This window comes from Esox lucius, chromosome 5 (genome assembly GCF_011004845.1).
Source record: "Esox lucius isolate fEsoLuc1 chromosome 5, fEsoLuc1.pri, whole genome shotgun sequence".
Classification (NCBI taxonomy): Eukaryota; Metazoa; Chordata; class Actinopteri; order Esociformes; family Esocidae; genus Esox; species Esox lucius.
Window position 1 is genome coordinate 26,921,359 of NC_047573.1, and position 24,100 is coordinate 26,945,458.

At 46.6% G+C, this 24,100-nt stretch overlaps 1 protein-coding gene across 1 annotated transcript; it reads left to right on the forward strand.

Moving 5' to 3' along the window:
* Window positions 1-16,660: 16,660 nt before the first annotated feature.
* Window positions 16,661-17,776, forward strand: LOC117594542 (vegetative cell wall protein gp1-like; the record flags this gene model as incomplete). The annotated part of the gene is made up of 1 exon (XM_034292522.1): window positions 16,661-17,776. A coding segment is annotated over one exon (1,116 nt), but the record flags the coding sequence as incomplete, so codon positions are not given.
* Between the last annotated feature and the right edge of the window lie 6,324 nt (window positions 17,777-24,100).

Below are 24,100 nucleotides of genomic sequence, written 5' to 3' on the forward strand. Positions count from 1 at the left end.
GTCTGCCATCATATTCCTGTCTCTCTTCAAAGTCAACGTCTCGTAAGTTAGCATGTATTTGTTGTAACGTGGCTGTTGTACTGCGATGCCCACCGTGTCAGAGTCCATCTGCTGTCAGTTAATCCTGCATCACCATGGGGCGCACATTTACCATGCTGTGCCGAGAGGTAACGTTAGACGAGTTGGAAGTGGCAATGCTGAAGAATGTCAGAGCGGAGACACTGTGGAGCGTTCCATCAATATCTGGTAAGTCAAGCTAGACATGGCAGACCTCGGGAACAATGTTTCCATGCGCAGTTTGTGCAGTTTCCATGTGATCTCACATGGTAAAATATAAAATACAGGACGAATACAAAAAAATATACAGTTTCAAGCTCTTACGAAGTGATTTTATTAAACTTGCACCTTGTTTTGATAAAACCTGTAATATGTAACATTTTGTTATGTGATGACACAAGATGTCAAGGTCAAGGTCAAGGTCAAGGATACTTTATTGTCCCCGAGGAGCAATTATTTGTACAGCCAGCAGAAAAAAAACACAAAAACACAACACACATACACTATAGTATAGAAGCACACATAATCTCTAAGCCTCTAAAACACACTATTTAGAAAACAATACAATAAAAAACATCTTAAAACAGTTCTGAAAATTTGTTTAAAATCGAGATAGAAGTCGGGATAAGAGAGTTTCTAAATCTATTTGACCTGCATCTGGGCAGGGAGTACCTACGGCCTGAGGGAAGTAGCTTAAACTGGCAGCACAAAGGATGACTAGGGTCAGCTGCAATAGCTTGGGCCTTCTTCGCTACTCGGTTGGAATAAGTGTGAGAAAGGGGGGAGAAGTTAATGCCTGCAATTTTACTACACGTCCTCACAATACTCTCTAGTCGTTTTTTGTGGACAAGGAACCAAACCAGCAGATAAAACAAAAGGTTAAGACAGACTCGATAAAACAAGAGTAAAACATTCTCATCAAAGTATGATCAATGTTAAAATTCCTCAATCTACGATAGAAATGCATACGCTGCTGGGCTTTGGCGCAAACAGCATCAGTGTGTGACTCAAAGCATAGCTTGCTGTCAATTATTGTGCCAAGGTACTTGTATTCTTTAACTATCTCAATCGGTTTACCATCAATGATAGTGAGGGGTAGAGGGGGGCTCTGTTTCCTAAAATCAATAATTCATTATTTTGTTTTAGAGACATTAATGTTTAAAAAGGAACGCTTGCACCAATCGTTAAAATCGTTCACAATTGTTCCATGGTCAGTCGCACTTCCATTTAAAAGAGACACAATGACCGAGTCGTCTGCAAATTTTAGGATCTGTCTACCATCATATTGTGAGCGGCATTCATTAGTGTATAAAACAAAAAGAAGAGGAGAGAGGACACATCCTTGGGGGGAGCCGGTAGAAGATAGAAGATTGCCAGAAAAGGCACCATTAACTTTAACCCTTTGAGATCTTGAGGTTAAAAAATCTACTAACCAGGCTATTAGCCCTGGGTTGATGTTGTGATTCTTTAAAAGTCTATCAGCTAAAATGTGGGGTTGAATACAGTTAAAAGCTGATGAAAAATCAATAAATAATAATCGCACAAATTGCTTTGACCCTTCCAAATGGTTAAAAACTGTATTGAGCAGGCTGCCCGTCGCATCCTCGACTCCCTTACCTGCCCTATAGGCGAATTGTAAAGGGTCAAGTTGAGACTGTATTAGTGCTACAATCTCCTGTTTAATAATCTTTTCAAAAGATTTCATAATAAGCGATGCAAGAGCCACTGGTCTAAAATCGTCAATTGATTTGGGTCCTTTGGTTTTCGGCACAGGCACAATCACTGACTCTTTCCAGAGATGAGGGACCCGATGTAATTGCAGTGACTTATTGAATATAAAGGCAAGTATATCCGATAATGGTTCCGCGCAGCTTTTAATAAGACGGCCACCAATATTGTCTGGTCCAGGGCTCTTCCTTTCCTTCACCCGCTAAGAATTTTGTGAACCCTGTCCTTACCTATAGTGATAGACACGTTTTGTTCTGGGCATGGTTCCCTAAACACAGATAATTCTTTAGTAAATTGTAAACATTAAAGCGGTTATAAAAAATATTTAATACATCAGCAAGCTCAGAATCTGTCTTGCCATCAAAGGAAATGTTTTTTCTATGATTAGTTTGTAAACCCATCATAGATTTCACACCGTTCCATGCGAGGCGAGACTGGCCACTGCTCAAAAGAGATTCGACTTTGTCCTTATATTTAAGTGTAGCTAATTTAAGCTCCCTCTTAACTTGCTTCTGCAGGTCATTATACAATAAGGCAGGGATTCCCCCAGGGGTACGCGAGCTGCCACCAGGGGGTGCGCGAGAGGAAAAATGTAATGGCGGTCTGTTTCTTTAAGTAGGATTTTCCCATACAATAAAAAAACATGAACAGTAAACATTTCCATAATCGCTTTTATTTAAAATAAAAACTATAATTGATTTGTTTTATTTTTAGAAATGTAGAAGAAGACAGCTGCTGTCTTCTTCTATGCACTGCTTTTCTTTTATGCACTGCAGCCGCTACTATAAGCGTGCCGACTCGTTTCATTCATTCCATATACATATAATAAATATGCTTAACTGGCTGAAATCAGGGAAACTGTCTAGTGGGACGTCTAATGATAAAGTTGTTAGTCACGAAAGAGGAGAGGGACCAAGAGAGAGTGAGGATTTGGAGGCAACAGGGACGGAGAAAATAGAGAAAGAAAAGGAGCAGGAGTCAGAAGTTGCGCTGGAGGAAATCGAAGAGGAGGGAAGGAGATGGGCATTGGGGGTGCGCCAACCCGGTTGTGACATAGAAGGGTGTGCGCAGGAAAAAAAGTTTGGGAACCGCTGCAATAAGGCATCCCCCTGCATAAAGCTAATATTTCTCTGGTTAATAATGTTTTTAACAGATTTTGATACCCATGGTTTGTTATTAGGAAAAATAGATATGGCCTTTTTAGGAATTATTTCATTTTCACAGAAACTTATGTAAACAGAAACAGTCTCAACAAGTTCATCCAAATCTGAACACTCTTCCTTAAATAAGTCCCAATCTGTGCATGAGTAACAGTCTATTAGCTCCTGTGTAGCGTCGTCAGACCAAACCGGAACCAAACGTCGTTCTGGTTTTGTTCTCCTTAGGACAGATTTGTAGACCGGAACCAAATAAACAACGTTATGGTCAGACAGACCAAGGGGAGCTCTACTAAATGATCTGTAGGCTCCTTTAACGGTACCATAACAGAGATCTAAACATTTCATATGTCTTGTAGGGCAGGTGACATATTGGGAAAAGTTACCCAACGATTTACCAAGCTTACAATGATTAAAGTCCCCCTTTATAAAGTTCGGCGCGTCAGGGGCGATACTTTGCAACCGTTGCACCGTTTACAATTGTCTTTGATGCAATATCAGCATTCGCCCTCGGATGGATGTATACGAGTGTGACAAATATCTGTGGAAACTCTCTCGGCAAATAGTAAGGACGGAGAGACAGACATGAGTTCAATGTCAGGGGCGCATACAGTTTCTCTGACCGTAACGGTGTTGCACCAACTCTTATTAACATACAAACACAGACCACCACCAAGTAATTTTCCTGTTGCTGCCGGGTCCCTATCAAGTCGCAGCAGTACTCCAAAACCATCGACTTCCATGTCGGGTTGTAGATCCTGCTCTTTAAGCCACGTCTCAGTCAGTGCAATAAGACATGCATCCCTGTAGTCTGATACAAATCTGGCATTTGCTTGGAGTTCATCTACCTTACTCCGGAGGGATTGTACATTGGCGAGGATTATTGAGGGCAGAGGGATCCTCCGATGACCCTGTCTTTTGAGCCTCCGACGGACCCCGCCACGACTACCTCTTTTCCGCGTCCTTGTTGGCTTCATTCCCTGGTCTCCGTTGGAAGGACCATGCCCGATGATCTCCGCCGGGAAGATTCCAGCTGGGTCCACGATTCCTCCTCCTGTATCCTGGAGTAACAGTAGGAACTCCCGATTGTAACGGAGGTGGTACTCCAAACAGGGCACCCGCATAAAGTGACCAAAGAGGGTCAGAATAAGCAGAAAACCGGTCAGTCTTAGGTAAGTCATTGTTTTCTGTTTTCCACACACACAATCGTTAGAAACAAACAAACAAACAAACATGACCAAAACAAACACGACGTGCACAACTGCTGCTGCGTGTCGCCATAGAACAGATGTCACATTTATATGTAATGAAACCAATGTTCATCAATTAAAATGTATATTTGAATTACATTTTTAAATTCTTGAATTGTAGCTGATATAAAACATTTAATACTGTTGTGTCATTATTGTGGTCTAGAATAGGACATCAATGTGTAAAAAAAAAACTTGACGTCAATTTAATGTCAAGTTTTGACATCAATTTGATTTGCATTTTTTACCAATTCTTTGATGTCTATGTTTGACGTCAATTTGATGTCTATTTGACATCAATTGCCCTCTGGGAAGTGGGAAAAAAGGTCAGTCCTCCGTGCGCGAGCTAATAAGTCATATCCGGAACAAAATACAAATGCGCGTGTAGCCTAATTAGAGCTTTTAGATGAAAAATAGGTAGGATATATTTTTAATTGGTTAGCCTACAGCCTACCATTTATATGGCCGTGGTATCCCAGATAGAAAGGACAGTTTGCTGCTCTGGATTGCAATATGCATTGGACACAGTTTAGATCAGTTCAGATATATTATAATTGCCTTTATATTTGTCCCAAACCCGTGATTATATTAGGCACTGAAGAAATGTATAATCATTCGGCTAAGATCTGGATCGTCAACCTAAACCATGCAATACAGCCGGATCATGCAGCTTTCAAAAGATTGAGGCCGAAAAGCTATCGCTATCTGGGAATGCACTTAAATTATTGCATCAATAATATTGCCTTCCACAGGGTGTTGAAGTGAGCAGAACTATCATTGGCTGCCATTTCCCTTCTGTACAAGGTATCTACCATACGCAATGTCTCAGGAAAGCACGGAACATCATAAAAGACTACAGCCACCCAGGCTATGAACTGTTCACACTGCTGCCTTCTGAGCATCAGGGCACGACTTCCAGTTTCCCCCCAAGCCATTAGGACTCAAAATCAGCAAACTTGATCTTTTGACCACATGAACATTTCACTTTTATTCTCTGGATACTTTGCGCAATGCACATTATTTTTATGTACCCATTCATAGGGACAACCACACTTAATATTCTATTCATATCCCCAACATTTTCCAATTCTACACTCATGGAATTTGCTGCAAGTTATGTATATATTTGGTTTCAATATGTTTCAATATATATGAACTATGGGTGGGAAGAAAGGCACCCCCGGAGATCATTTCAACAAATTATCAAATAAAGCATGGAGTACATTACTACTGAAGCTATTGCAAACAAATCATTTAACTGACCTGTTATTTATTAGTGAGCTGTGTAAGCCTGGCTGGCACGCATAGGCCCAGCCATTTTTATTAATATAAACTCGACTTCACTAATACGCCTTATGTGAGTAGAGAGGAGCTGTGGGAAATCCCACTAGTTATTCCGCAGCGATGCATGCGCTCGATGTCCCTTTCCCACTTAAAAAAATGATCGCTCAATTGTTTAACAGGAATAACATTACATTTGGCTTGAGCAATAGGCTACTGGAGCGAAATTGTAGCGGGACAGGTAGATGCCACTCCAAAATATTGAAAACAAGCCCTGCGCGCGCTCCGCTTCTCGCTTCATTCCATATACATTACACACACTCTGGAGGGAATAGTTAGACTACGACTGTCAGCATGCATGCCCCCATTGTAGTCAAAACTCTCAAATGAGTGGGCCTAAGCGCATGTGTTGAATTATGAACAGTTATCATAATTGGAGCGCAAAGGTGCATAGAAATGCATATAAATGTGCGTGCATTAACTTGCGTTTACACAAGGGTCCCGGTTTGGGGGTTTGAAAATATGGTCACCCTATGAATAGCCCCATATAAAAAAAATATTTTACAAAGCTGATAAGTTGGACTGTAGTTAATCGAAATCATATTAAAATCGCAATTTGAACATGCGCGATTTCTAAACTGCAGGAAGCTGCGATTTTGGCTTTATTTTTACGCACAATCAAAATAGTTTTTACTGGTGTGCCATCTTCGCTATAATCGCTGTAATAATTTGTATACAGTTTATTAGGATTTGATTTTAGTTCTATTGGCCTACCTAAAAATAACCTAAAAAATAACCTAAAAACACGATCGTGTCAGTCAACGCATACAAGCACATACAACACATATTCCCCTGCCTTTTGCTATTTTAAGACAATACACGTTTACAATTCAACATTTCAGCTGTTTATTTCAAATCGGTCAATCAAACTATAAAATACATTGTTCTTATCATGCCTCTCACTCGTCCAAATGTATTAAAATTGAGTTGAAGTGAGTATTCTTAAAATATACCAATTCCGTGATGGCTCTGTAACTAAAGAAAGTAATTGCCAGAACAAAGTAATAACCCAGCTAACAAGGAACGTAACTGAGACATTTGTGACATTCCCTTAAGGTCTTATACAGGTACTGAAGATCATAGCCTGTTCCGGACGTCCTAGGTACATTCATAACGTTCCCCTAAGGTCTTTCATAGGTACTGCACGTCACAGGCTTTTCTAGACGTTACAGGTACATTCACAACGTTCCCTTAAGGTCTTTCATAGGTACTGAATGTCACAGCCTTTTCGGGACGTTACAGGTACATTCATAACGTTCCCCTAAGGTCTTTCAGAGGTACTGAATGTCACAGACTTTTCTGGACGTTACAGGTACATTGATAACGTTCCCCTAAGGTCTTTCATAGGTACTGAATGTCACAGCCTTTTTGGGACATTACAGGTACATTCATAACGTTCCATTAAGGTCTTTCAGAGGTACTGAATGTCACAGCCTTTTCTGGATGTTACAGGTACATTCATAACGTTCTATTAAGGTCTTTCAGAGGTATTAATTGTCACAGCCTGTTCCGGACGTTCTAGGTACATTCATAACGTTCCCCTAAGGTCTTTCAGAGGTACTGAATGTCACAGACTTTTCTGGACGTTACAGGTACATTCATAACGTTCCCCTAAGGTCTTTCAGAGGTACTGAATGTCACAGCCTTTTCGGGACATTACAGGTACATTCATAACGTTCCATTAAGGTCTTTCAGAGGTACTGAATGTCACAGCCTTTTCTGGATGTTACAGGTACATTCATAACGTTCTATTAAGGTCTTTCAGAGGTACTGAATGTCACAGCCTGTTCCAGACGTTCTAGGTACATTCATAACGTTCCCCTAAGGTCTTTCAGAGGTATTGATTGTCACAGCCTGTTCCGGACGTTCTAGGTACATTCATAACGTTCCCCTAAGGTCTTTCAGAGGTACTGAATGTCACAGACTTTTCTGGACGTTACAGGTACATTCATAACGTTCCCCTAAGGTCTTTCATAGGGACTGAATGTCACAGACTTTTCTGGACGTTACAGGTACATTCACAACGTTCCCTTAAGGTCTTTCGGAGGTACTGAATGTCACAGCCTTTTCGGGACATTACAGGTACATTCATAACGTTCCATTAAGGTCTTTCAGAGGTACTGAATGTCACAGCCTTTTCTGGATGTTACAGGTACATTCATAGCGTTCCATTAAGGTCTTTCAGAGGTACTGAATGTCACAGCCTGTTCCAGACGTTCTAGGTACATTCATAACGTTCCCCTAAGGTCTTTCAGAGGTATTAATTGTCACAGCCTGTTCCGGACGTTCTAGGTACATTCATAACGTTCCCCTAAGGTCTTTCAGAGGTACTGAATGTCACAGACTTTTCTGGACGTTACAGGTACATTCATAACATTCCATTAAGGTCTTTCAGAGGTACTGAATGTCACAGCCTTTTCTAGATGTTACAGGTACATTCATAACGTTCCATTAAGGTCTTTCAGAGGTACTGAATGTCACAGCCTTTTCTGGATGTTACAGGTACATTCATAATGTTCCATTAAGGTCTTTCAGAGGTACTGAATGTCACAGCCTGTTCCATAAGTTCTAGGTACATTCATAACGTTCCCCTAAGGTCTTTCAGAGGTATTAATTGTCACAGCCTGTTCCGGACGTTCTAGGTACATTCATAACGTTCCCCTAAGGTCTTTCAGAGGTACTGAATGTCACAGACTTTTCTGGACATTACAGGTACATTCACAACGTTCCCTTAAGGTCTTTCGGAGGTACTGAATGTCACAGCCTTTTCGGGACATTACAGGTACATTCATAACGTTCCATTAAGGTCTTTCAGAGGTACTGAATGTCACAGCCTTTTCTAGATGTTACAGGTACATTCATAACGTTCCATTAAGGTCTTTCAGAGGTACTGAATGTCACAGCCTGTTCCAGACGTTCTAGGTAGATTCATAACGTTCCCCTAGGTCTTTCGGAGGTACTGAATGTCAGCCTTTTTGGGATGAAAATGTAGAACAACTTATTTTTACTGAGTGCATTCCCCTACAGATTTAGTTTTCTGAAGGGCAGTAGTTCCGCCATATTTTTTGCCAACATTTCTGGCGTCATTGTAGTTTGTCAGATATTTCAGTTCTAGACACACAATGAATTAAGTGCTAATTGTTTTAATATCAATAACTATATTGGATATCCACTCAGAACAGGCTTTGCTATGGTCGACCAAAGAAATTGAGTGCACATGCTCAGCGTCATATCCAGAAGTTGTCTTTGGGAAATAGACATATGAGTGCTGCCAGCATTGCTGCAGAGGTTGAAGGGATGGGGGGTCAGCCTGTCGGTGCTCAGACCATACGCCGCACACTGCATCAAATTGGTCTGCATGGCTGTCGTCCCAGAAGGAAGCCTCTTCTAAAGATGATGCACAAGAAAGCCCGCAAACAGTTTGCTGAAGACAAGCAGACTAAGGACATGGATTACTGGAATTCGGTTCAGATGATGTCAAGTGTGTGTGTCGGCAACCAGGTGAGGAGTACAAAGACAAGTGTGTCTTGCCTACAGTCAAGCATGGTGGTGGGAGTGTCATGGTCTGGGGCTGCACGAGTGCTGCCAGCACTGGGGAGCTACAGTTCATTGAGGGAACCATGAATGCCAACATGTACTGTGACATACTTACGCAGAGCATGATCCCCTCCCATCTGAGACTGGGCCGCAGGGCAGTGTTCCAACATGATAATGACCCCAAACACACCTCCAAGACGATCACTGCCTTGCTAAAGAAGCTGACGGTAAAGGTGATGGACTGGCCAAGCATGTCTCCAGACCTAAACCTGTGGGGCATCCTCAAACAGAGGGTGGTGGAGTGCAAGGTCTCTAACATCCACCAGCTCCGTGATGTCGCCATGGAGGCGTGGAAGAGGACTCCAGTGGCAACCTGTGAAGCTCTGGTGAACTCCATGCTCAAGAGGATTAAGGCAGAGCTGGAAAATGAGATCCAGAGATTCAGGATCAGAGCAAAAAGGACACCCCTCCTTAACACTTGGATCCAGGTGAACCAGATGATTCAGGATCAGAACAAAAAGGACACCCCTCCTTAACACTTGGATCCAGGTGAACCAGATGATTCAGGATCAGAAAAAACAGGACACCCCTCCTTAACACTTGGATCCAGGTGAACCAGATGTCTATTGGTGGCTACATCCCCATGTATAATCCTCCACTGGAGTTTAGATGTCCTCTAATCAATGGACAGTTTATATAAAGACCACCAGCTGCCTTTCAGGGAAACACCTGGACCAAACAAACCCGCCCACATCATAAATTTCACCTCTTCTAAACATGGGACACCTACATGGCCTTCTTCCCCACAGCTCAGGGGTTTTGAATGAAAGAAGTTCCACATCCTCTTGAAACGTCCCAGCATCAACACGACATTGAGCTCAGGGAAAACGTAATCCAGGCTGTCCATCCACCTATCAGAGAAGGAGATGTCAGTCAGTCACGGGACTGAACCATAGAATTGTGAAAAAGAGGCTCTTCAAACAGCAACATCCTGGTCAGTGTGTTGATCTTCTGGGACATACAGAACATTCTCCAGGCCTGCATAACAGACTGATAAAAAGGAATCAGGCCAGACAAATCAACCTCCTCCAACTACAAGAGGAACTGATGTCTATCCAGACCAAACCGGATAGCTGTGATGATAATTCCATCAAAAGGAACTCTTTTAGGACAGAGAAAAAATTCTCTTGCAAATAGAGAGATGTGTCAAAAGCTTCTAAAATAAACCTGTGAGCTGTGAGGGTAATTCCATCGATCAACACTCTTAAAGGAGTAAGAAACAGAGACAAAATTATCTTGGCACAATTAACAGTTTATTAATTATTTGCAAATGTAACGCTGTAGTTGGTGTCGTGTTGGCAAGGAACCAGGCGCAGGCATATATCACATTCGTAGGTTTAATAACCATACAAAACAAACCAAACACGAACGGAAAACTTTCAGACAGTACAAACAAGCAACACTCACCGATAAACGAACAGAAAATAACAACAACAATGATCCACAATGTGGGGAGCAGAGGGGAAACATTTAAACACATACAAACGATACAAATTGGGACCTGGTGTGAAAGATTGGAGACATGTGACAGTCCGGGATGTGTTCGTGTGATATGGGAACTTGAGAATATATAGCACAGTGGCGCTGCTGCTTACCGCATCATGACAGTACCCCCCCCCAAAGGCCTGGCCACCGGATGGGCCAAGACGAACCCCAGCCCAAGGGAGGGGGGGCGGGGCAGCGCAGAACCCCCATCGGCACACACCTGCCGAGGGGGCGGAACAGCCGAGACTAAGCAGGGGGGCGGAGCCGTCGGGACAGGTCGGGGAGGCAGAACCGGCGGAAGATCAGGAGCTGGCGGAGGGCCAGAGGCCGGGAGAGCAGATGGAGGGTCGGCCGCTGGCGGAGGGTCAGGAGAGTGCGCCGCAACGGCCGGGACAGGAGAGGGCGCCGGTCGTATGCCAGGCGTTGGGAATTTCTCCTCTGGCGGCGAGAACCGGTATGGCGGGTCCTTGATGCCCCACCAGTCCTCGCTCTGCCCAAAGACCGGGGAGGCCTCCAGACGTAAAGGGGGTGCCCACGCCAAGCTGGCCAGGGACTTTTTTTCAGGCGGCGAGAACCGGTACGGCGGGTCCTTGAAACCCCACCAGTCCTCACTCCGCCCAACCACCGGGTAGGCCTCCGGACGCAGAGGGGTGCCGTCACAACCTTCCTCGGGCACCCCCATAGCCCCCCTAAAAATTTCTTGGGGAGGCCTCGGTCCTGGAGGGACTGCCTGCTGGTTCAGGTTTTGGTGGATCATTCTGTAACGCTGTAGTTGGTGTCGTGTTGGCAAGGAACCAGGCGCAGGCATATATCACATTTGTGGGTTTAATAACCATACAAAACAAACCGAACACGAACGGAAAACTCTACAAACGACTGAATGAAATAAAAGTGCGCGACATGCGTCTTAACAGGCAATTTTCAGACAGTACAAACCAGAGATGGGGACAAGTCACACATGGTCAAGTCCAAGCAAGTCTCAAGTCTTAACCATCAAGTCTTGAGTCAAGTCTCAAGTCACAGTTCAGATAAATCAAGCAAGTCAAGTCAAGGGTTCACCCTAAGCAAGTCAAGTCGAGTCCTTATAAGTTTCAAGTCAAGTCACAATACTAAAGAGATGAACACACACACACACTGTCCTCTGTTTCTGATGTGTGCTCGGTGCGAAGCTCGATTTCAAAATCAAATATTTTTCTCCTCCGCGATACAATTTTTTGGGGGGACGAAGCGGAGGGATCTTGAATCAGCCTGAAGGGGTTGTATTAGCTATAACAACCGCCTCGCTATACCTTATCCCGCTTATTACATGGCTACCTACCAAATAAATCAATAATTTGACACAAAATATTGATTTCAAGAGGAATTTATTGATTTAAAAAACGACTGTATAGCTTCCTCTAAAGAAAAATGTCTGTTCCGTCTCTGGTTAGAATCCTGCTGCGTCCATAGCAACGCGCTATTTTTCATGGCAACGGTCTGTTATAAAGAAATAACACGCATTCTGCACTGGAATTCAGCCAATCCATGTAATAAGGGCTAATAATAACAACCTTATGAACTAATTATTGTGACTGAAAAACTGCCTAATATGTAATTACGCTGTAATTATTCTTGTCTGTATGAGTAAAAAAATAAACCTCTTCGAAATGTTTAGGTGCTAGTAATCACATCGGCCCCTCCATGTTAGCCTTTCATGCAGTAAAGTTAACTGTTATGGTGTAAGCACAATGCTTTTTAGTTTCCACACGCAATCCACAAACACTTGAAAATGCCCACATTTAATACAGACATTATAGCCTACGTGTAATAATATACATGCCCGCTCATTTTAAGATGCCCATCAACATTAAAATTCAGGCTATGCCACTGTTATAGTCAAATTCCCTTACATCTATTTACCAGACGTATTCAGTAATGATAATGGTCACATTTCTAACAAGAAAAAAATAATATGCAACCAAGGCCAAATTATGACAAACAAAAGATTAATTCATTACATTAGTAACTTAATCATTATAGATCTTAGTGAAACTGAATATAAAGAGATCACTTTCTTACCTTTCCTTGTGGTTCTTAAAATAACGAATGAAATTTGACGTTGGCAAATATTTTTTTATTCACATCACGGTCCAGTTCAAAGTCCTTGTATCCAAACGATACTATTTGTGGAGCTCGACTAACGTTAATGTCTGCCATGTTAGGCGCAGTTTGAATTGTGCAGCGTTAAAGGCACATAGGCTGATTAGTGGTGCTGATGTCACAACATATAAAATAATTTTATTGCTATTTGTTTATTATAAGTTCAAGTCATTGTCGAGTCTTCCACTTCAAGTCAAGTCTCAAGTAACTTGTTCTCAAGTCAAAGTCAAGTCAAGTCTTTTTCATACTTTAATCAAGCAAGTCACAAGTCCTGAAAATTGTGACTCGAGTCAAGTCATGTGACTCGAGTCCCCCACCTCTGGTACAAACAAGCAACACTCACCGATAAACGGACAGACAATAACAGCAACAACAACAATGATCCACAATGTGGGGAGCAGAGGGGAAACATTTAAACACATACAAACGATACAAATTGGGACCTGGTGTGAAAGACTGGAGACAGTCTTTCGTGTTCGTGTGATATGGGAACTTGAGAATATATGGCACGGTGGCGCTGCTGCTCACCACACCATGACAGCAAATAAGAGAGACGCGTCAACCGCTTACAAATACAATCGTCCGAGGAGTCTCTAACTCTATACAGGTCTTTCAACAGTATATAAGGGAGGAAAAGGGGTGTGGTAAGATGCTGCCCATCTGTCTCATATAAATAAAACACATTCCCTTAGTCCTATCACACAAGTCACATGCTGTCCTCCCCACCTTATCCTTCCTGCCATAATGTTTACTGTTGTGTTTACCTAAAGATCCAACTGATCTTACTTCCCCCCAAGGACCACATTCCTGAGGATCAAAAGACTGAAACCCTTCTTTGTCTAGGCAGGAGAACATGGCCCAAATACCTAATAATCCTCTGATATCATACAGACGTGTGTCACAATCAAAGTAAAGATGTACATACCAGCCAATAGAGAGACAGACATTTCTCAAATGTACCTTAGTTCAAAATCCCATAACAGAGGAATCTCTGAGGAAACACAGGACAGTCAGAGTACTTATTACAGTTAAAAGGGTGTGGTAAGATACTGCCCAAATGTAATTTGGGGCATAAACATTAAAACAATAAAACAGAACAACCATAACATCCACCTTGACCAATAAGACCCAGCCCTTGTCAATTTCAGTTATAGATATCACTGTCACCCCCAAACCAGAGAAAAAACAAAAAACCCTACCCCAGCACTAAAATGTGTACCATGACTAAACACATGCTGCCCATCATGCATAGAAATCAGAAATCCACCAAGAGAAAAGGATTAATAAATTGAAAAGGGCCACCAAAACTCCACACTCACACACACCACTTCCAGCATGCACAGAGAGAGGAGACACACACAGAGGGAGAGACAGAGACAGACACACACACAAAGAGGGAGAGACAGAGACAGAAACACACACACACACACAAAGAGGGAGAGAAAGACATAGACACACAGAGGGAGAGACAGAGACACACACACACACAGAGGGAAAGAAACAGAAACACACACCACAAACACACAAAGTAAGGGAGAGACATTTTCACTGATGTTGTTTTTCATCCTCTTAGATTCCTGCCAGCTGACATTGGATCCCAATACAGCAAATAAGTACCTGTGTCTGTCTGAGGAGAACAGAAAGGTGACATGGAGTAATAAGGTCCAGTCCTATCCTGACCATCCTGACAGATTTACCTTCTATAACCAGGTGTTGTGTAGAGAGGGTCTGTCTGGAGTCTGTTACTGGGAGGTGGAGTGGAGTGGGGGAGGGGTTGATGTAGCCGTCTCATATAAAGAGATCAGCAGGAAAGGAGATGGTGATGAGTGTTTGTTTGGTTATAATGATCAGTCCTGGGTGTTATTCTGCACTACATCCAGATGTTGTTTCATCCACAATAATACCAATACTGATATCCATGTCCCCTGCTCCTCCAGAGTAGGAGTGTATCTGGACCACAGGGCAGGAACTCTGTCCTTCTACAGTGTCTGTGACACAATGACCCTCCTCCACAGAGTCCAGACCACTGTCACGTCCTGGCTGTGCCCCTAGCCATCTCTGCGCTGGGCTCGGGGCATAGCCGGGACAGGACAGGAGGTGGCATTTAGCCACCTCTACTCCTTTTTTTGGTTTCCCCAATTGGAGGCAGGTGTTAGTTATTGCCTCCAATTGGGGACCCTATTTAAGTTTAGTTTGTTAGGCCCCAAGGGGTGGTTCATTTTGGTTTTGTGTATCCTGTGTAAGGAAGACCCACGTCACTGGTTGCTGCCTTTTTGTTTGTTGGAGTCCTTCTTTCTTTTGTTTGATTAAACATGGATTACCTTCCCTACCTCTACTCTGCGCCTGTGTCCTTTCCACCCCACGACCGTGACAGAATGAACCACCACCAAGAGACACAGCAGAAATGGACGGTAGGGGAACTCCTCGGTTGGCCGGACAGCGACACCGAGGAGGAGGAGAACCCCTACTGTCCTCTGCGGCACACCAGGCCTCCACAGCATCCACCCCGGAGGAGACGTCGACGGAGGCGACGTAAGCAAACCTCCGTGTGTCCGCCCCAAGAATTTCTTGGCGGGGTGCTGTGGGGGCAGGCGGAATGGAAGGACGCGGCCGTGCCACCCGTGCTCACGTGTGGGGTAGTCCAGGTGCCCCAGCCCTGCCCGGTGCCAGCTCCTAGGCGTCGGGCAACAACGCCGGGGGGGCCTATGAGGGCTTTCCCTGGTGTAGGGAGATGTGAGGACTGGTGGGGCTATCGGGACCCGCCGTACCGGTTCTCGCAGCCAGCGCCCCCCGCTGCCCGGAAGCCGCAGCCAGCGCCGCCAGCGCCCCACGCTGCCCGGGAGCCGCAGCCAGCGCCCCACGCTGCCCGGGAGCCGCAGCCAGCGCCCCCCGCTGCCCGGGAGCCGCAGCCAGCGCTCCTCGCTGCCTGGGAGCCGCAGCCAGCGCCGCCAGCGCCCCCCGCTGCCCAGGAGCCGCAGCCAGCGTCGCCAGCGCCCCCCGCTGCCTGGGAGCCGCAGCCAGCGTCGCCAGCGCCCCCTGCTGCCTGGGAGCCGCAGCCAGCGCCCCCTGCTGCCTGGGAGCCGCAGCCAGCGCCCCCTGCTGCTTGGGAACCGCAGCCAGCGCCCCCCGCTGCCTGGGAGCCGCAGCCAGCGCCCCCCTGCTGCCTGGGAGCCGCAGCCAGCGCCCCCTGCTGCCTGGGAGCAGCAGCCAGCACCCCCTGCTGCCTGGGAGCAGCAGCCAGCACCCCCTGCTGCCTGGGAGCCGCAGCCAGCGCCCCCTGCTGCCTGGGAGCCGCAGCCAGCGCAGCTAGCACCCCCTGCTGCTTGGGAACCGCAGCCAGCGCCCCCCGCTGCATGGGAGCCGCCGCCAGCGCTGCAGCCAGCGCCGCCAGCGCCCCCCGCTGCCTGGGAGCCGCAGCCAGCGCCCCCTGCTGCCTGGGAGCCGCAGCCAGCGCCGCCAGCGCCCCCTGCTGCCTGGGAGCCGCAGCCAGCGCCACCAGCACCCCCTGCTGCTTGGGAGCCGCAGCCAGCGCCCCCCGCTGCCTGGGAGCCGCAGCCAGCGCCCCCTGCTGCCCGGGAGCCGCAACCAGCGCCCCCCGCTGCCCAGTGGCCGCCGCCGCCCGGGCCAGCGGTTGACTGGCCGCCCGAGGCCGCGGATGACTGGCCGCCGCCGCCCGAGGCCGCGGTTGACTGGCCGCCGCCGCCCGAGCCCGCGGTTGACTGGCCGCCTTGTCCCGCAGCGCCTTCACCTGCCCAGGAGCCCCCGCATCGTCCCACGGCGCCCTCGCCTGTCCCGGCCTCAGCGGCGCCCTCGCCTGTCCCGGCCTCAGCGGCGCCCTCGCCTGTCCCGGTCTCAGCGGCGCCCTCGCCTGTCCCGGTCTCAGCGGCGCCCTCGCCTGTCCCGGCTCCCCCGTCTCCTGCTCCCCCGCCGGCCGTCAACCCTCCGCCGGCTCCCCCGGCTCCTGTTCCTCCGCCGGCTGCCGACCTGCCGCCGGCTCCTATTCCCCCGCCGGCTCCCCCGTCTCCTATTCCTCTGCCGGCTCCTGTTCCTCCACCGGCTCCCCTGTCTCCTATTCCTCCGCCGGCTCCCCCGGCTCCTACTCCTCCGCCGGCTCTCCCGCCGGCTCCGGACCCTCCGCCGGCTCCCCCGGCTCCTGCTCCTCCACCGGCTCCTATTCCCCCGCCGGCTCCCCCGTCTCCTATTCCTCCGCCGGCTCCCCCGGCTCCTACTCCTCCGCCGGCTCTTCCGCCGGCTCCGGACCCTCCGCCGGCTCCCCCGGCTCCTGCTCCTCCACCGGCTCCTATTCCCCCGCCGGCTCCCCCGTCTCCTATTCCTCTGCCGGCTCCTATTCCTCCGCCGGCTCCCCCGGCTCCTACTCCTCCGCCGGCTCCCCCGGCTCCTACTCCTCCGCCGGCTCCCCCGGCTCCTACTCCTCCGCCGGCTCTTCCGCCGGCTCCGGACCCTCCGCCGGCTCTTCCGCTGGCTCCGGACCCACCGCCGGCCCTTCCGCCGGCTCCGGACCCTCCGCCGGCTCCCCCGGCTCCTTCTCCTCCACCGGCTCCTGCTCCTCCGCCGGCTCCTACTCCTCCACCGGCTCTTCCGCCGGCTCCTGACCCTCCACCGGTTTCCCCGTCTCCTACTCCTCCGCCGGCTCTTCCGCAGGCTCCTGACCCTCCGCCGGCTCCCCCGGCTCCTACTCCTCCGCCGGCTATTCCGCCGGCTCCGGACCCTCCGCCGGCTCCCCCGGCTCCTGCTCCTCCACCGGCTCCTATTCCCCCGCCGGCTCCCCCATCTCCTGCTCCTCCGCCGGCTCCTACTCCTCCGCCGGCTCTTCCCCCGGCTCCGGACCCTCCGCCGCCTCCCCCGGCTCCTGCTCCTCCGCCGGCTCCTATTCCCCCGCCGGCTCCCCCGTCTCCTGCTCCTCCGCCGGCTCTTCCGCCCGCTCCTGACCCTCCGCCGGTTTCCCCGTCTCCTGTTCCTCCACCGGCTCCCCCGGCTCCTGCTCCTCCGCCGGCTGTCGACCCTCTGCCGGCTCCCCCGGCTCCTGCTCCTCCGCCGGCTGTCGACCCGCCGCCGGCTCTCCTGCCGGCTCCTGTCCCTCCGCCGGCTCTCCCGTCTCTTGAACCTCTGCCTCCCCGGCCTGTCCCTGCGGCTCCGCCTCCCCGGCCTGTGCCGGCGGCTCCGGGCGCTGAGCCTCCGCCGGTCCGGGTGTGGTCGTCCCGGTCTTGCGGCCTTTGGGGGGGGGTACTGTCACGTCCCGGCTGTGCCCCCAGCCATCTCTGCGCTGGGCTCGGGGCATAGCCGGGACAGGACAGGAGGTGGCATTTAGCCACCTCTACTCCTTTTTTTGGTTTCCCCAATTGGAGGCAGGTGTTAGTTATTGCCTCCAATTGGGGACCCTATTTAAGTTTAGTTTGTTAGGCCCCAAGGGGTGGTTCATTTTGGTTTTGTGTATCCTGTGTAAGGAAGACCCACGTCACTGGTTGCTGCCTTTTTGTTTGTTGGAGTCCTTCTTTCTTTTGTTTGATTAAACATGGATTACCTTCCCTACCTCTACTCTGCGCCTGTGTCCTTTCCACCCCACGACCGTGACAACCACATTCACTCAGCCACTCTATCCTGGGTTTAATGTTTGTTATGGAATGTCTGTGAAGATACTGACACCTATTCAGTGATACATCTATCAGTCTGCTTGTATCAATGTATGATTGATTAACTGATTAAGATTACAGATATCATATGGAACAGCATGATATACACATTTGCCTGTACACAGGTTTCAATCAAATCAAATGGAACAGAGTTATCCAGAGTTCTGAGTTCCTGAATGAACACATAATGAGACATGCCCCTCAATGGTGAAGGGAGTTGATTGACAGCTGAAATGGACCAATCATCAGAGAGTTTAGTTTAGTCAGTGTCTAGAACCCTGATGAACTGTTTTAACAGAGACGTTTTGTCTTGATTTGTTTTGAGTTGGTTGTTTATCTGTCAACAGAAATATATTTATAAATTTATACCATGTGTATTTAAAGCATTATTAAATGTTGTACAAAACATATTTTATTTTGACTATAAAATGTTTTGAAAATAATGTAATTATTGACTGTGTAGAATGTTTCTGTGTGAGGTGATTTCAGGTAAACAGAGTAACCTCTTTATCTGTTGTCATCTAGTGTGATTGATGGGGCAGATAGGAGTTGATTCACACATTTAATTAACATTTACCTTTGGTTCATGTTCAGCAAACATCTGTTCAGTATTTTATGTGTGATCATAGAATTGGGAATCTTTCAATAAGTCATTGGTAGACAGAGTTTGTTATGCTTTCTATTAAATTCTACCTGTAATTGTCTATAATTACTACCATACCATCATCTTCCGCTTATCCGGGGCCGGGTCGCGGGGGCAGCAGTCTAAGCAGGGATGCCCAGACTTCCCTCTCCCCAGACACTTCCTCTAGCTCTTCCGGGGGGACACCGAGGCGTTCCCAGGCCAGCCGGGAGACATAGTCCCTCCAGCGTGTCCTAGGTCTTCCCCGGGGTCTCCTCCCGGTGGGACGGGACCGGAACACCTTCCCAGGAAGGCGTTCTGGAGGCATCTGAAACAGATGCCCAAGCCACCTCAGCTGACCCCTCTCGATGTGGAGGAGCAGCGGCTCTACTCTGAGCTCCTACAGGTTGACCGAGCTTCTCACCCTATCTCTAAGGGATCGCCCAGCCACCCTGCAGAGAAAGCTCATGACCATAGGTGAGAGTAGGAAGGTTGTGGTGAAGAAAGAGCTGCGGCTCAGCATTACTGCAGAAGCTGCACCGATCCGTCTGTCGATCCGTCTGTCAATCTCCCGTTCCATCCTTCCCTCACTCGTGAACAAGACCCCTAGATACTTAAACTCCTCCACTTGAGGCAGGCACTCTCCACCAACCTGAAGTGGGCAAGCCACCCTTTTCCGACTGAGGACCATGGCCTCGGATTTGGAGGTACTGATTCTCATCCCCACCGCTTCACACTCGGCTGCAAACCGTCCCAGTGCATGCTGAAGGTCCTGGTTTGAAGGGGCCAACACGACAAAATCATCCGCAAAGAGCAGTGAAGGGTAAGTCTGGTAGTGTAGAAGGAACACAACAGTAGAATGGGGAGAACAAGTATTTGATACACTGTCGAATTTGAAGGTTTTCCTACTTACAAAGCATGTAGGTCTGTAATTTTTTATCATAGATACACTTCAACTGTGCGAGACGGAATCTAAAACAAAAATCCAGTATATCACATTGTATGATTTTTAAATGATTCATTTGCATTTTATTGCATGACATAAGTATTTGATCACCTACCAACCAGTAAGAATTCTGGCTCTCACAGACCTGTTCATTTTTCTTTTCATGTTCTCCACTCATTATCTCTATTAACTGCACCTGTTTGAACTCGTTACCTGTATAAAAGACACCTGTCCACACACTCAATCAAACAGACTCCAACCTCTCCACAATGGCCAAGACCAGAGAGCTGTGTAAGGACATCAGGGATACAATTGTAGACCTGTACAAGGCTGGGATGGGCTACAGGGCAATAAGCAAGCAGCTTGGTGAGAAGGCAACAACTGTTCCATGCAAAATCTCACCTCGTGGGGTATCAATTATCATGAGGAAGGTGAGGGATCAGCCCAGAACTACATGGTAGGACCTGGTCAATGACATGAAGAGAGCTGGGACCACAGTCTCAAAGAAAACCATTAGTAACACAATATGCCGTCATGGATTAAAATCCACCAGCGCATGTCCAGGCACTTCTAAAGTTTGCCAATGACCATCTTGAAGATCCAGAGGAGGAATTGGAGAAGGACATGTGGTGTGATGAGACAAAAAAATAGCTTTTTGGCCTAAACTCCACTCGCTGTGTTTGGAGGAAGAAGAAGGATGAGTACAACCTCAAGAATACCATCCCAACTGTGAAGCATGGAGGTGGAAACATAATTCTTTGGGGATGCTTTTCTGCAAATGGGACAGGACGACTGCACCGTATCGAGGGGAGGATGGATGGGGCCATGTATCGCGAGATCTTGGCCAACAACCTCCTTCCCTCAGTAAGAGCATTGATAATAAAATGCAAATTAATTATTTAGAATCATACAATGTGATTTTCTGGATTTTTGTTTTAGATTCCAGGGGGCCTGACAGCTAGCCGCAGAAGAAACGGTGTGCACTGTGATCTGCTGTATCTGCTTGTGTTGCCATTTTCCTCCAACAGAGATGCTATTGTACCCCTTTTATTCTTGTACTGATTATTTGTATTAACTTTATTTTAATATTTTCAAATCTTAGTGTACAGAATTTTGGTCAACATTGGTAGTTTTTAAATAAAATATTGCTTGTGTAAAGGACCTTTGTGTAGACATGTACAGTAAACACATAGAAACAGCCGTCTCTCTCCATTGCTTACCATAATATTTTCCTGAACTAATGGCCATTTTCCACTGCATGGTACAGGCTCAACTACTCGCCTATAGCCTCGACTTTAATACTTCAAGGGGGACAGTTCTTTACTGTGTTTTAACACTGCCATGTCTGTAGATGGCGCTGTAGCGAATGTGAATTGCACGTAAGGCAAGACAATTGCCAATTTGCAAGCTAGGAATCCCACGTTCTAGTAATGTGAAAACTGGATCATTTTAGTGACTTTGTTTCTTGTCTCCTTCAGGAAAACTCTTTTTCAAAGGGTGTAAGGTACAAGCTTTATGTTCTGAATTGGACAATACAACATGTGGATTATGACATTGTTTTACAACAATTTGATGAACTTCCGAAACAAATGAAGATCAAGATTTCTTTGGACGTCGGACTGAAAATTATTGAACGCCAAGTCACCTACATAGCTATGGTAAGTTCTGTTCTATTATAAATAACTAAGTATTGTTAGGTTACTGAGTAAGAACGTAATTACTGTTTTGTATTGAACAATGACTGTTTGCAATATTCTATTAACATTCTAATTCTTTAGTCAAAGTCACTGGTAGCTGAACGCAAGTTCTAAACCATTGGCGGGAAAACAAATTATAGAAGATGAGCTTGACCTGAGATGAAATACCTACAGTAAACCTTGTGTTTCTTTGGGTCCACAAGTTTGTTTGCTTACTATTTTTTGTTTCTTCAATTAGCCTCTTAATTTATCAACAAGGTAGACTTATATAATATGTGCTTACTCCTTGTAACTTTTATCAACTGATACGTAACGTTGGCTAAATTGTGTTTCTTTGTGTAACGTTATCCACATGCGGATAACGTTACTCTTGGCAGTAAATTTAGATAGACTAGCTAAACCTGCACTTGTTACAAATACGTTACTGAGGTGTCTTTGTGTATTCATATTGTTCTTAGATAGCCTATGTGTGTCTTATGTTGCCGTTTTTCTAAACCTCTTTTCAAAACATTGCTTTCAGGTCATGATGTTTTCGTTAGTTTTGTTCCCGGAGGAGGATGACTGTGTGTGGCAGTAGTTCCACGCCTGTGGCTCTAAGGGGGACTTTGCTACTGGCCACCACACAGCATCACCAGCAAGACATCCTTCAGCCATGACAAGTTTGCCAGAACCTGTTCACCACCTGAAGTCACTGTAAACATTCCTGGGGTTATTAGAGTTGCTGTATAATGCATGTTTTTTATATGCATCTTGCACTATTTGAAATAAATGGTTTTGAATTCTTGTCATTTGTGATATGACCTAAAATTATTATAAAGGAATATTATAAATAAAACCTAATATTGGGGCATCAGGCATCCCGCTGGGTTTAGTGCATTAAAGCATCTAGCCGCTGGTGAGCCACTGATCAGGGTATTGTTGGAAAGCATTGTAATGAAAGCGGCCCGACTGCGACGCCCGCTTAAAAAAACGCTGGCCAGATGCTTTGCAGAAACGTTCAGCCGCCGCAGCAGCAGAAAGCTAGTGGGCCGCTGATGGGCCGCTGGCGTGTTGCTTGCTGGACCTATAATGATAACTTGATAGGCATGGAGGTAGAATGGTTGCTTGCTCAGCCTTGTAATTGAAAATCTTGCAGTATTTAGCTGTGTAGTCGGCTAAGTAGTTGAATGTTTTATTGCGTTTCTTCCGATTTCATTCATATATGCAAACTGCAATATCTAACTAGACAACTAATTGTCTGGTTCAGTTCGTATGTCAGACTATAGAAAACTTGTCTGGCCGCAAATCTGTTTCACTTGTGAGGTGACGAGCTGTCACTTTCACTAACTAGCCAAGATTGGAGCCAGTTATGATGTGCTTTGCTGACAACTTCGTCCCTTAATCGTGATGATGTCCTGCATCTGCCGATCACGTTAGTTGAGCCTACATCGAATGAATGATTGCTCGATCTCACCCAAAAAGAGTTGCAGTGTTTCGTTATGCAAACTTAGATGTTCATTCTTGTTTCTACCGATCAGTCACATAGAAACAACTGCTTCCTGAAGTTTGTTTACTATCTGGTTAGTCTATCAGGCTATTAGAGAAATTGTGAAGTGGCAAATGGGTGCTGCGCTCGCAGAGGGAGAGGAGTAGGAAGAGAGAGAAGTCGATTTTTCATTGTCTACAAAATGGGAGATAAATTATATTTTTCAAAGTAACATGGATGTGGTGTAAAATGAAAGATGTGCTTTTTAAAACACAATTAACCCAGAATTTTTATTTGTTCATAGTTTTATCTGTTTGTTAGAAATGTGTGATTTTTAAAATTATTCATCCATCCGTCATCTTCCGCTTACCCGGGGCCGGGTTGCGGGGGCAGCATTCTAAGCAGGGATGCCCAGACTTCCCCCTCCCCAGACACTTCCTCTAGCTCTTCCGGGGGGACACCGGAATGTGTGATAGGGTGAAAGAATAGTTAACCATGTTAACCAAGTTATTTTTTAAATATGACTGAAAGAGACAATAATATTGTTAATCGTTAATTGTTTCTGAGACAGCAACATTTGGAATTGTTACAGTTCTTGTCACCAAACAAATCAGCAGGATGGATCTAGCTTGATGGTAATGACTTGAGGTATTAGAAAGAGACCACCTGGTAGAAGGAGCCTAACAAAAGAATGAAAAAGCAAGAATGACACAAAAACAAGGGCCGCTGTTAAAAGAAGACATACAGCTCAGAGGACACTCAGAGAGCACCGCAAGGTTGACTAAGAACATATTTTAGGAAGATGGCACTCCTACACCGTATGTATGGCGAATGTATGAAAACAGAGTTGGATTTATTCACAGTTCCTTCCACACAGACATCTATTGAGAAAAATACATACATTGAAATACCAACCCTATCAGCAATATCAGACGCAGCCCCTCTGTAGTTCTTTAATGCAGGAA